Source organism: Chelonia mydas, chromosome 20 (assembly GCF_015237465.2).
Source record: "Chelonia mydas isolate rCheMyd1 chromosome 20, rCheMyd1.pri.v2, whole genome shotgun sequence".
Lineage (NCBI taxonomy): Eukaryota > Metazoa > Chordata > Testudines > Cheloniidae > Chelonia > Chelonia mydas.
The window spans coordinates 7,227,688-7,241,786 of NC_051260.2; the positions used below are offsets into that span (position 1 = coordinate 7,227,688).

The window sequence follows — 14,099 nt, forward strand, 5'->3', positions numbered from 1 at the left end:
ACCTACTAATATGTACACGTAATTAGCACAAGTAAATAGTTCTCTCCCTACTTTTCAGTGAAGTTTAAAAGGTGAGAACTATAGGAGTGAAATCTTATTACTGTCACTTCATTATATTTACTGAATATACTATCAGTACATTGTGAAGGCCCATAAAAGTAAATTACGGCAGTCAGACAAGCAGAGTACGTTGTATTATACCTTTTTCCCTGAGCTTCACTGTGCTTTCATGTAACAGCTAATTTGCTTAATTAAGTCGTCATGGCAAATAGCCGGTTCTACTGTAATTAGGAAAGGATTAATAAGTGAAGGGAAACTGATTCTCAAAAGTCTAATGTTACTTGCGTGTTTGTTTTTGTGACGCCTACATAACCCTTCAGGAATATTAAGGTTTGGACGTAATGTTGCGCCTAATGCAAAAAGCATCTGAAAACAGGCGCGACAAGCAGAATAATGTACTGAAGTCATTTTTGCACCTAAGAGTCATCCATATTGGTGATAGGTTTTAATTTTGATAAATCTGTCTACTGGGTGGGTTTTCCAAGATTGTGTATATACAACATATTTTTATTGCATTTTGTAATAATCTGCCATCATTTGAAAAAGTGTGCTTGCTACCTTTGAGATGAAACGCTCTTCACTCAAGGTAAATTCAGCTTTGTGTAGACAGCTTACATGAGGCCCGTGGCCCACTGAATTACCACTCATGCTCTATTTTGAGGGCTAAACTGATGCATTGGCTTTGTGTGGATCTTTGCAAGGTGGGGGTTTCAGCCTGAATGCTTTAGACTTTGTTTATTTAAAGGTGAACAATATCACATTGAAAGCTATTTAAAATTACAGTCAGTAAAACTATGCATGTAAACTTACGTTCAATATTTGTATTGTGTGCTTACATCTCAAGCCTATGCATTTTTAATAATTTAGGTTTTTTGAAGCTTGGTTCATAGATTCATAGATTCTAAGGCCAGAAGGGACCATTGTGATCTAGGACTGACCTCCTGTATATCACAGGCCATAGGACATCCCTAAATTAATTCAGATTTGAATAAGACCAATCCAACCTTGATTTAAAAATTTCCAGAGAGACTCCACAACAGCCCTTGGTAAGTGGTTCCAATGGTTAATTACCCTCACTGTTAAAATTTTGCGCTTTATTTCTAGTCTATCTAGCTTCAATTTCCAGCCATTGGACCGTGTTATATTTTTCTCTGCTAGTTTGAATAGCCCTCTCTCCAATTTCCATTCCCCATGTAGATACTTGAAGATTGTGATCAAATCACTCTGTAACTTTCTCTTAGTTAAATAAACTGAGCTCCTTGAGCCTTTACCTATTCAGTTAGGTATATTTTCCAATCCTTTAATCATTTTTATGGCTCTTCTCTGAAGCCCTCAATTTTTCACTGTCCTGGAATTGTGGACACCAGAACTGGATATAGTATTCCAATAGCAGTTGCAACAGTGCCAAATTCTGAGGTAATATAATATCGTACTTTTAAATTAAAAAAATCAAGTTAGTTTGACAAGATCTCTTTTAAATGAATCCTGTCTAATTGGCATTACCCTCCTTTAATTCTGTATTAATCAAGTCTCATATCATCTGCTCCATTATTTTGCCCAGGCTCAGTGTCATCCTGTGTATCCTTTCTAAATACTGGCACAACCTTAGCTTGCTTTCTTTCCTCTGTAACTTCTCCACTGTTCCAAGACTTACTGAAAATCACGTTGAGTGCAGCAAGCTCCTCAGCTTGCCCTTTTAAAACTCTTGGAGGCAAGTTACCCAGACCTGTTGATTTAAAAATGTCTGACTTCAGTAGCTGCTGTTTAACGTGCTTCTTAGTTACTGTTGGAACAGAAAGTGTTTCATCATCAGCTTAGGTTGTGAATTCATCTGGCTCTTTCCCAAAAGCAGAACAGAAATAAATGACACTTGTGCCATATTATTATTGACAGCTCTACCATTTCCATCAAGTAATGGACTAATAGCATTGTTGTGATTCCTTTTGTTCTTAATATAATTTAAAAACTTACTTTTATTGTTCTTAACTCTGCTGACCATAGATTTTTCTTTATACTGCTGCTTCCCTTATCTATTTTCTAGCTTCTAATTTATATTTATTGCGATTCAACTTACCCTCTTTTAATTTGCTTTCATGGAGAGATCTATTTATATATATGTGTGTGTATATATGTGAGAATTATATAGGAGAATTATTTTTATAGTTGCTTTCACTTCCACTTGGCTTGGCTGGTCTTTTATTCAGTGTCCTCAATTGTTAACCGTCTTTCTCAGTTGTGACTTTTTGGGCATCTAGTTAAAAGTTCTTATGCAGTTCCCAATTATCATTCACATTTTTGTGTGTAAATTCTTTCTTCCAGCTGATTGGACTGAGTTATCTTTGTGAAATTAGCCTTTTAAAACATTACTTATCTATATTACAGGCTTGGATATTATTAACAAATGCAATCAAATAATAATCACTTACATCTCTGAATGTTTTAGTTCTGTGACTAATTCTTCATTTGTCAAGGTGAGGTCTAATATAGATTTTCCCCATATTGGATGCATCATTTTTTGAGTTAGGAAATTGTCATTTATAGTTTTAAAAATCCTGAGGATGTTTTAATACTGGCAGCATGAGACCCTCCAGCATGGCTCATTCAAATTGAAGTCCTCCCCTAGTTATAAGTAGGTATTTTAAGGATATAGCCATCCTGTTTTCTATTGTGATTTGGTGGTGTGTAGCAGCCACCAGCTAATACCCCATCTTGTGCCTTAATCTGTTAGAGAACATCGATCCGTAAACTTTCAAGATCACTTCTCAGTAACTTGGAAGCAGGCAATGCCGGTTTTGACAGAGTGCCAATCCCGACCCCCTTTTGTCCACTTAGTCTTTCCTAAATAGCTTATTATAACCATTAGTTTTAACATTCCAATCATGCTACTTTTCCCACTGGGTTTCAGCAGTATGAACAAGTGAGATGATATGCTTGTAAATGAGTAATTCCAGTTCTTTTTTATTACCCAGGCTCCTAGCATTGACGTATAGGCAATTATAGCATTTCTTCACTTCATATCCCTTTGTTTCTTGATTCCTTTTGTTTTCAGCATCATTACTTCCCCATTTTCCTCTTCCCCTTTTGTTAGTTTAATGCCCACCTGACTAGTCTAGCCAGTCTGTCCCTTAGAAGTTCTCCTGAGATGAAGGCCATCCAAGCTATACATCCCTCTCTCTCCATAGAAGGTAGACTAGTGTTCCATAAAACATTGCTCTGCACCTGCTTAGTTCAGGCCCAAAGCTCTTGCTCAACAAATGTTTTTTTACATCTCTTGTATGCTGTGTTTGAAAATAGGTTTTAATTAGCACCTTTGACCTTTGTGGGTTTCACCACAACCTTGCTGAAAGGTTACTCTTGTGACACCAGTAGTATAGGATCCTAGTGGAGAAGATGGCTTACTGGTTTCTATCATCATTATAAGCAGATTTAACAATGACTTCACTGTGTAGTCACTAATCTTTGGTTTAACTATTAAATAAGATAGTTCATGTGATAAGCTGTGGAGGAGGGGAATGAAGCTTACTGCAGGTGCTGAGGAAGAACCTTTCTGCAAACAGCGTACTTGGACAGCTGTCTTCTGTGTTCAGGTTTCTAATAGGATAGTGTTCATTAGCTCACCCTCTGCTTGATCTTGCAGTGACATTATAATGTCATAGTTGTGACATTAGTGTGTTGGCATCACTTCAGGGTTCCCTGATATCAATTCAGTGTTACGTTTCCCCAGAGGGCACATCCCCTGTATTTTCAAATAAGCCTCTCATTAGCCTAATAAACTGTGCCCACTACTAGTGGGTGTGTCAGGAATAGCCAGGAGGAGTGGAATCTGCCAGAAGACTCAAGGACTGAGCGTCTCTTTGAGCTGCATCTTGTAGTGTACAAATCCTTCCTGCAATCTGGATATGTTCAGTTAGCTGCTGGTGACTGGGATATGCCACAGCACATGATTCTCACTGGTCTGAGTTTGTGATTATGAAGAATGGACTTTGTTTTATATGTTAATGTCTTTGGTTGAGATTAAAAAAATAAAGCTGTAACAGGACACTTTAGAAACCAACCTGTAGAGATCAAATAGGGAGAGAGGCAGACTGTAAAAGAGGAAACACTCTTTATTTTTGAGTGTGCAGGTATTCCACAGCGTGAAGTTCTCCAGGGTGTAGACTGAATCCCATACTACCAGAATCCCAAATGACTTATATTTTTAGCAAGTAGTTGCAGCCAGCATAAGTCTTGAAAACATATATTCTTCTTCTAGGAGTGTCCTTGTGGGTGTTCCACTTTAGATGTCTTGATGCCATGTGCTTGTAATCGGAGATTTGTGATAACAGTGGACGATTGGGCCATGCACATGCTGTAGCCATCTCACACATCACCAAGCGGTTACATAGTGCTGTGCAGCCAATGCCCCAGTTCCTTCTCTACCACCTTTGGCTTGAGTCTGAATGACCAGCAGCACCCTCTCTTACCTCAGATAAGCTTAATAGTTCATAGTTGTTCCTGATAGTGTTTGCTTAGTTGTAGTTAGCTACCCTATCCCCTTGCCCTTTATATTTAATATTTTACTTTAATTTTCTTTTTTTAAAAACTATATATTTGTCCCCTTTCCTGTTTTACCCCTGCCTCCCTGTCAGGTACTTAGATATTACCTTAAAAAAGAATGGAGAAAGAACAGGGATAAACCCTGATTTTCTTTCCAAGGACTTGTTCTCTCAGGCATGCCCAGTGCACCTGGCTTTAAACTCTGCCTGATTTGCAGACTTTCCATACTGGTCTCTGACGGCCACACACAGTGTGTCCGCTGCCTTGGCAAGACACACGTTACCCAAAAGTGTCTGCGCTGCAGAAAACTGACAGCCTGGGCAAGGAAGGCCAGGGATCTCCAGTTGAAGCTCCTTATGATGAAGAAATCACTCAGACTGGCCTCCGAACCTGAGTCCAGGATGCCTCCTGGCCGGCGGTCGCCAGCGGCAGCGTCTGACAGGGGATCTGCTTCAACAGCGGCTGCTAAGGAGCCTGCTTCTAGAAAGAATACCAAAAAGCGGCCACACTCATCCCCACACGGAGAATTGCCTAAAGGAAAGCGATTTCCAAATGAAAAATCTGCCCCGGTACTGACAGCACCAAGAGCGCTGGACCATGAGGCACCGGGAACGTCTGGTACTGAGACTTCCCAAGGAGCTAAAGACCCTATGAGGGCAAGCTCTAATGGAGGTTCACACAGTAAAGTCAAGCCTCCCGGCTCGGCACCTACGCAGCAGAAGAAAACCTCTGCACTGAGTAGTACAATGGCGCCACCTGCTGTACCTGTGCAGCACAGCTCTAAGTCATCGGCACCAACAGCTTCAACTCTTATTCCTCATCAGTGCACGATGCCATCCCCGGCACCGAGCATCATGGTTCCATAGCAATTCATGAGGTGTGCGGATCTGATAGTGGCCTCAATGCTTGGATCTCCTCTACTGGGTACAGACATTACCCCATCTAGACCGGGACCAAGCCTGTTAACCACTCCCCGTGGATCAGCCCCTCCTGTCTCCAGTGGTGAGGAAGAAGAGGATGAGGCAGTAATATACACTTCTCACCTAAACCTGGACCTTCTCATCACCAAATATCTACAGACATGCGGGGCTGGTGTGGTCAACCATGGGCACTGCCCTCTATACCATTCCCACCCAACTGGCCATACTTGGATCCATGGGTAATGTATAGGGCCCAAAACCTCAGGCCCCCTATCCCGTCTAGGTCCAGAGCAGCACAGTCCCCTTCGCCAACTGTCCCAGCATCCTCAGAGACACAAGAGGAAGAGACCGAGGAGCCTGAGGACACAACTGAAGGTGACACTTTGCTGCCCCCTCACATCTCATCTTCGGCACCGGACAAAATGATGATTTCCCCCCGGGGATGATTTCATATCTTTTCAAGACCTCTTCAAAAGGGTAGTTGAATCCCTGGACATTTCACTAGCATAACTACCAGAGACTCAACACAAGCTCACGGACATACTCCAGGCATCCCCAGCAGCAAAGATAGCCTTGCCAATTCATGATACCGGGGAGCCTGCAAAAATAATCTGGCAGATACCTGCTACAGTCCCTCCCTCATGTAAGAGGTCTGATAAAAAGTATTACATGCCAGCAAAAGGGGCCGAGTTTTTATTCACCTACCCCGTACTAAACTCTCTGGTGGTGGGTATGGTCTACCAAGGGGGAAAACAACACCAGTCCGGAACGACCCCATATGATAAGGATTGGAAAAGACTAGATCTCTTCAGATGGAAAGCCTACTCCTCTGCCAGAGTCCAGTTCCACACAGCCACTTATGCGGCCCTGCTGGCAAAATACACACACAGTCTGTTTGCTAAAATGTCAGAATTTATTGAAAGTTTACCTGATGACAAGAAAGAGCAATATAAGGCAAACATTTCTGAGGGGTGTCTCATCGCCAGGATGGCTCTACAGGCCTCTCTTGACTCTGCAGACACAGCAGCACAGTCCATTGCTACATCCGTGGTCATGCGCCGTGCATCCTGGCTCCATCTTTCCAGGTTCCCAGGGAGGTCCAAGCAACTGTTGAGGACTTACCCTTTGAAGATCAAAAATTATTCACAGACAAAACCAATGTCTCTCTACACACTCAAGGACGGCCTTAAAAATCCTGGATATCTATGTACCTGCAAATAAAAAGAAACAGCAGGTTTTACAACCAGAGATTCTGGTCTATGCCATACTTCCACCCACAAAGACAGTACGACCAACGGCATAAACAAAAACAGAACAGACATCAGCAGAACCAAGATCAAGCTTCGACGTCTCAACCATCCACCTCCAGACAATCATTTTGAAGGTGTGATCGAGGGCATGAGACCTCCACACTCTCTGATTCCAAAACCAGATATGGTGACCCGCCCAATTGGAGATCTGTCACCATGCTACCCGGTCTGGAACACCATCATGACAGACAAATGGGTTTTAGGGATTATCCAGAAGTACTACTCCATCCTCTTTATTTCTATCCCACCTACCCACCCCTCTTCACCATCCCTCTTCAGGGACCCCTCTCACGAGCACCTGTTGTAAAAGGAAATAAACCACCTCATACAATTAGGTGCTATGGAACCCATACCATCAGAACACGGGGCGAGGTTTTTATTACCATTACTTTCTAACTCAGAAAAAGACTTGCAGGTGGAAACCCATCCTAGATTTATGAAAACTCAAATTTGTGAGAACACGATGTTTCAAAATGGTGACTCTAACCACAATAATTCTGACATTAGAGAAAGACTGGCTCTTGGCCCTCGACCTCCATATTATCATTCATCCGACACTCAGAAGATTCCTCAGATTCACCCTAGGGAAACAGCATTTCCAATAGAGAGTACTGCCCTTCGGCCTTTCCACTGCCCCAAGAGTTTTTTCCGAGGTTCTCATTGTCATTGCAGCTCACCTCTACAGACAAGGAGTGATGATATTTCCATTCTTAGAAGACTGCCTGGTAAGGGCCCCAGTGCAGCAAGGAGCAATACACGCCACACAGAGCACGATAACCCTGTTCACAGACCTAGGGTTGCACATAAATGTACAAAAGTCCACACTGGTTCCTGTCTAAAGGTTGGAGCTCAGAGAAGCCTACCTTGATTGTCTCACAGCAACAGCAGTGTTACCCCAACAACGCTTCCTCAGTCTAGTTGACCTAAGTTCAACTGTGATGAACAGCCCACAAACATCTGCCAGAACAGGCTTACAACTGTTGGGGCACGTGTTGGCGATAATGTTTGTTGTAAAACGTGACAGACTCCACATGAGATGCTTACAGGCCTGGCTTTGACCAGTGTATATACTGCCCAGACACACTCTCAACAGATGCCTCACAGTGCCACGCAGGGTAAAAGACTTGCTTACATGGCGGACACAACCACAAAACACCTGCTCAGGAGTTCCTTTCCAACAAAAAGCTCCAACCATGACAATCACGACAGACGCTTCCCCGGTTGGTGGGGGGGGCACATCTACGCAACAATACGATCCAAGGCGACTTGTCCCCAGCGGAGTCTAGCCTGCACATAAACTTATTGGAGCTAAGGGCAGTCCGAAATGCATGCGAGTACTTTCTCCCTTTAATCAAGAACAATGCCATCAAGATCCTTACAGACAATATAGCATGCATGTTCTATATAAATTGCCAAGGGGATCATACTCCGTATATATCTGGATTTCCTAGCTTTTTAGTCTGAGGGTTTTGTGTTTCAGTGATGAGGCTACTATAAATTGGCTTGCCAAGCTCTGCATCCAATAAGAAGAATGGTTCTACTTGAGACATCTTAACTGTTACACAATGCCACACTTTTGTGTTGGAATTGTAGCTATCATTTATAAGTGACTAAATTTGGCCACAGCTTTTTTCCTCAATAAATTGAGTCTGTGGACACATCCCTGCTTACTGAAGTCATGCACGTAGCCCTGCTTATGCTGCTGCATGTCCTGCTAAAGACTTTCCAGTGCCTTGCTGAAAGAGCAATACTGGGAAATGGCAGCCAGAATATAGATACAGTAGAACTTCAGAGTTATGAACACCTCGGGAATGGAGGTGGTTCGGAACTCTGAACAAAGCATTTTGGTGGTTCTTTCAAAAGTTTACAAATGAACATTGAGTTAATACAGCTTTGAAACTTTATTATGCAGAAGAAAAATGCTGTTTTTAAGTGAAAGAAACAGAGGAACAGTTTCCTTACCTTTTGTCAAATCTTTTTTTTTAAACTTTCCCTTTTTTAGTAGTTTACATTTAACACAAAGTGCTTTACTGTATTTGCCCTTTTTTTGGTCTCTGCCACTGCCTGATTGGGTGCTTCCAGTTCCAGATGGGGTGTGTGGGTGACTGGTGTGTTCATAACTCTGAGGTTCTACTGTATTTGCTGGCCTACACTGTGACCTCTTAATTTCAGGTTGCTATCCTAGTTAGAACTTTTGCAAGCTAAAAATCAGTCATTTTTTGCTCATGATTAGGTTTTGTTAGTGATTGGGCAAATGGATGTTCCCAAAATAGTATGTAAGTTAAAATGTCAGGAAGTCCCTGTCTAGAATGATAGGTGCTCCTTTTCCTGGAATTTGCATATATAAAAATAGAACTGTTGCTAACAGACACAATGAAAAATATGTGATGTCTGCCAGGAGGGTACTCCTGTAATGCCTGCTGGCCTGCGGGGGTGGGTATCTTTCTCAGAAGTACTGCCTCCTAGCAGTACTTCTGAGAAAGACATGAGATTAGTGTGTTGGCAAATATCACCTTGCAAGCACTGTCAGAAGGAGGCAATGCTTCTGGTTGACACCAGGTATGGTACCAAGTATCAGAGGGGTAGCCATGTTAGTCTGCATCCAGAAAAACAACGAGGAGTTCGGTGGCACCTTAAAGACTGATTATTTGGGCATAAGCTTTCGTGGGTAAAAAACCCAGAAGAAGTGGGTTTTTTACCCACGAAAGCTTATGCTCAAATAAATTTGTTCGTCTTTAAGATGCCACCAAATATGGTGGAATTCCTCAATTACTTACGGGCATGACTTTCAAAATGCCTTTCCCATCCTTTAATGTGGAAACCCTATGTTCCCAGGTACCTGGCTTTTGCACAGATATCTGCCGTTCTTTTTGCATTTCACATTAAAAGTTGCCTCATGGGAGTTCCTGCTAGCCAGCAAGACTGATGATCTTTCTCTGAGTATTGCAGATGTGTTGAGGTGACTGCTTATTTCCACTGAATAGCAACCCCTGTTGTTAATTGATGTGTATTGACTGCTTTTGAAGGAAGTTCTGCCCACTGCAGTACCACAAGCCTGGTAATTGTGAAGTATAGTCATGCAAATGGCCAGAAAAAGATAAGCAGGCAGGGGAAGGAGAGTAGACTCTCTCACCCTTTCTCTCCAGGCTCTGACAGGGACCCCTTTGAGGGCAATGTGTCTTTTGACCTGATTCTACTTAAAATGGACCATGAAAAATTTGATTGGTACCTACCCTGAATTTGATTACTCAGGGAAGGATGTGCTAAAGTATTGTTATCCAAGCGCAACTATTTAAAAAATAATAATGATCATTATGAAATATGCATATGTTGCCTGATCAAAATGAGTAAGTTTGAAGCATTAAGTGTGGCCCTTCTTTATTCCTTCATTTTTTGACAGTTACACCCAAGCCAGGAGCATCTACGGTACAAAACGTAACTCAAGCATCATCCCCATCTCAGACGCAGGCCCCACAACAGAATCTTCAGTCTGTGCAAACAACTCATTCCTTTCCTTCTGTGACCCCTGACCTTATTGTCCAGACGCCAGTAATGACAGTGGTGCCTCCTCAACCACCTGCACCTCCTCCCCCTCCTCCCCCACCTCCTGTTCCCCCAACCCCCGCTCCCCAGCCCATTCAAGCACACCCACCTGTTATCCCAACAACTGCACAGCCTGTGAAGGTGAGTAAATAAGGACTCTGTGGAGTTAGTGAGTCAGGATTCTTTGTGTTCAATTTCCTCTCTAGAAGAGAAGATTTTATTGGATGACTATTTTAAAACATTCACTGGGAAGTCCATTTCATCTTAGGGTTTAAAATTGCTTTACAGATTTTTACTGATTGGAGAGGTGGGACTGAGGCACACAGAAGTGAAGGGTGGGATTTTCAAGAGCATTTAGGAGAGTTAGGCTCCTAAATCCTTATTTGCCTTTGAAAATCCCACCTGACTGACTTGTCCAAGGTCATCCAGCAGGTCAAGGGCAGAATCATAGAATGATGATTAGGGTCCAGGAGTTCTGATTCCCAGTCCTCTTCTCTAACCACGAAGACTCTGCCTCACTTGTCCTTATCAATTAAAAATAGAATCTGTTTTCCATAGATTGTTGACCATAGCAAAGTAATTGAGTAGAACAGTATTTGCCCATCAGAATTTCTCCTAAACATTTAGCCAGCACCCTTGTGTACTGGGGTTAATAGTGTTGGGTTTTTTTAGGCTTTGCAAGGAAAAGAAAGCCATCTGGCTTGAAAAGCTATGTCACTGTGGCTGTGCTAGCCAAAAGTGACTAGTAATTTTGGGTGCCTCAATTTTTGGATGCGCAACATAACATTATTTAAATTTACTCTTCAAAAAGAGCTGAGTCCCCACCCATTAAAATCAGGCTCCTTTATCGTCTCTCAAGTTGGGTACCCAGAATCACTAGTTGCTTTTGAAAATTTTGGCATACATCTTCAGCAGATCAGATTCTGCTAACTAATATTTCTTATTTTGAGTAATGCCTTTTATATCATTGCATCAATAAGATTGCCACTTCCTTTCTCCTGAGACATGGCTCTTCTGTGGATGTCAGGTGCCACTTACAAAAGTTCTTGGCAGAGTTAGGTACCCAAGTTATATGAACCTTCAGTGGGAGTTGGTCACCTGATTGCCTTAGGTACTTTTGAAAATCCCATCCAGCAACTCAGCCGAAATAATCCAAGATCTGGGCTTCTGTAAACACTACACAAGCTGTAGAAATGAATCCTAAGCGGTTTACTTGATGCTAACGTGGTTATTAAGTAAAAGGTTTTGAATTGTCATTTAACCATCCTCTTGACCTTTGCTAATATAATAAAGATAATTTGTAGTTACGCATTTTCGAGAGGACTCAGTACAAACTGCTTCCAGCATGCATATTTATAGAAAGCTTTTTAACTTTTTAGTTCCATCTCATCTGAGTATTTAGTGGTTAGACTTTAATATACAACCAGAGGTGGATCCTGTGAATACAATAGTAACAAAAGAGCACAAGACTAAATAAAATATTATAATGCTGTTGTATTTTTTGTTTTACAGACAAAAAAAGGAGTGAAGAGGAAAGCAGACACCACAACGCCAACAACAATAGACCCAATTCACGAATCCTCCTCGCTGCCCACTGAACCCAAGTCTGCCAAGATGGGTCCACGAAGGGAAAGCAGCCGGCCAGTGAAACCTCCAAAGAAGGATGTTCCAGACTCTCAGCAGCATGTGGTAGAAAAGAGTAACAGTAACAAAGTGTCTGAGCAGTTAAAGTATTGCAGTGGCATCATCAAAGAGATGTTTGCCAAGAAGCATGCTGCCTACGCATGGCCCTTCTACAAACCTGTGGACGTGGAAGCACTGGGACTGCATGATTATTGTGATATCATTAAACATCCCATGGATCTGAGCACAATCAAAGTAAGCTCAGTTTCACATAGCCAAAAAAAAAATAGACTGTGCAGGAGGAATAACTTCCCTGGGGAAATGCAGTCTGTTTTACATGCCAGCTCATGTATGTGGGCATACGTGTGCAGCTGCACGCTTAACATGGTGTGTTGTAGATATCCACCAAAAAAGTATGTGTTGCAAAAGAAAGGACTCTTCTCTGGGACTCTGTCTGAAATCAAATAACCATTCGCTCTGTGTAACCTGAGAATTCTGGTAGGTGGAGTCTCTGATCTGTCCGTAGTGTGCTACTCTTTAAGTGACAGGTCCTGAAAAGAAGACAGTCCTCTTTCCAGAATGGGGCTTCCAAAAAAAATTTAAAAATTGCCTGTGCATTTTTAAAAGTAAATGTCCTCTACTGTGGCAGTCTACACTGAATACCCTTAGCCAAGATAATGGGCTCAATCAGTCAGTACAGATTGCTGTAGTAGGGGAATTTTCATTAAAACAAAAACAAACAAAAAAACCACCACATTGGCTGTTCACCTTTAAAGGAAATATTTCAGAGTAGCAGCCGTGTTAGTCTGTATTCGCAAAAAGAAAAGGAGGACTTGTGGCACCTTAGAGACTAACCAATTTATTTGAGCATAAGCTTTCGTGAGCTACAGCTCACTTCATCGGATGCATAAAGTGGAAAGTGTAATCAATTTATTTGAGCATAAGTTTTCGTGAGCTACAGCTCACTTCATCGGATGCATAAAGTGGAAAATGCAGACTGCATTTTCCACTTTATGCATCCGATGAAGTGAGCTGTAGCTCACGAAAGCTTATGCTCAAATAAATTGGTTAGTCTCTAAGGTGCCACAAGTACTCCTTTTCTTTTAAAGGAAATGTTCTGCTTAATATAAAGGACCATGTTTCCAGAGCATCTAAATGAAAGCCTTCTGCTGAGAGGACACAGCTAGCTCCCTCTCATGGAGTATTTGAGAGTTGCTTATCCAAGAGAAGTAATTGCAAAGCAGTCCATATCTCTGCTGAAAATGTCAGTTCATTGTTGGGAGCACTGTCATTTTATAACTTCATCATGGATATAGCTTTAAACTGCAGAATTCTTTGGTTGTATCAATATTCACGCAACTCAGGCTTCTTTTTTAAAATACGTTAAGCAGAAGAAAGACAAATTTCTCTCTCCCCCAAGCCCATATTGAGATTACACTGGGAACTTGGCTTGTATGAAGTGAATGAAGGATTATTGTTTTTCCTTCAATTAAATAATTAAAACCTGTGCTGAAGATTGAGCTGGTACCATTGCCCCTTTTTCTGAATATGCATAACAACTTTGAGCATTCTGTAGTATTCTCCAAATCTAACAAAAAAAAAAACCAGCTAGGAAGTTCTGAAAAACCACAAGTACAGAGAGGATCTGGATGTCTGAAGCATTGGTAATGGGATAACAAAGTTCTTTATTCCAGGTCACTGGTTGAAATTTAGTTCAAGTTGGTTGTGAGCAAAAATCATTGCCCATGACAACTGTTTTATGTTTATATGAAATGCATTGGTGGATCTTGTTCCAGTTGCTGATGGTCAGGTGTCCACCTCTCAAAAAAACACCATCACTTTTGGCCTTGTTGTTGGCAGGCACAGCAGAGAGGCAAAGGATTGAATGAGCCATGGAGACAGAACTATCCTCACCTCTGGCTCCTTCAGACAAAAATTGAGGTATATAATGAGATGGTGTGGACAACTGTCGATAAATTGAGATCTGCACACGTCAGGGCTTCACACCACTACATTCACTTCATAATAAAATGAAGTTGCTGTGCAGGGAGTTTATTTTAAGGCTTGTGTTTTTGTAATGGCAGATAGTCTCACTCTGGACTGACTT

General features: G+C 41.8%; 1 protein-coding gene across 14 annotated transcripts in view; it reads left to right on the top strand.

The window, feature by feature from the left end:
* Positions 1-14,099, top strand: part of BRD4 (bromodomain containing 4) — a 244,767-nt gene that overhangs the window by 135,059 nt on the left and 95,609 nt on the right. For 8 of the 14 annotated variants that reach the window (XM_043533000.1, XM_037883738.2, XM_037883739.1 and 5 more), the window contains 3 exons: positions 10,227-10,510; positions 11,882-12,247; positions 13,853-13,933. In XM_043533000.1, the coding sequence (XP_043388935.1) occupies positions 10,227-10,510; positions 11,882-12,247; positions 13,853-13,933 (731 nt within the window). Of the gene's footprint in view, positions 1-975; positions 1,107-10,226; positions 10,511-11,881; positions 12,248-13,852; positions 13,934-14,099 lie in introns of those variants that run through there. The other 6 variants (XM_043533002.1, XM_043533003.1, XM_043533004.1 and 3 more) reach the window with 3 other exon arrangements.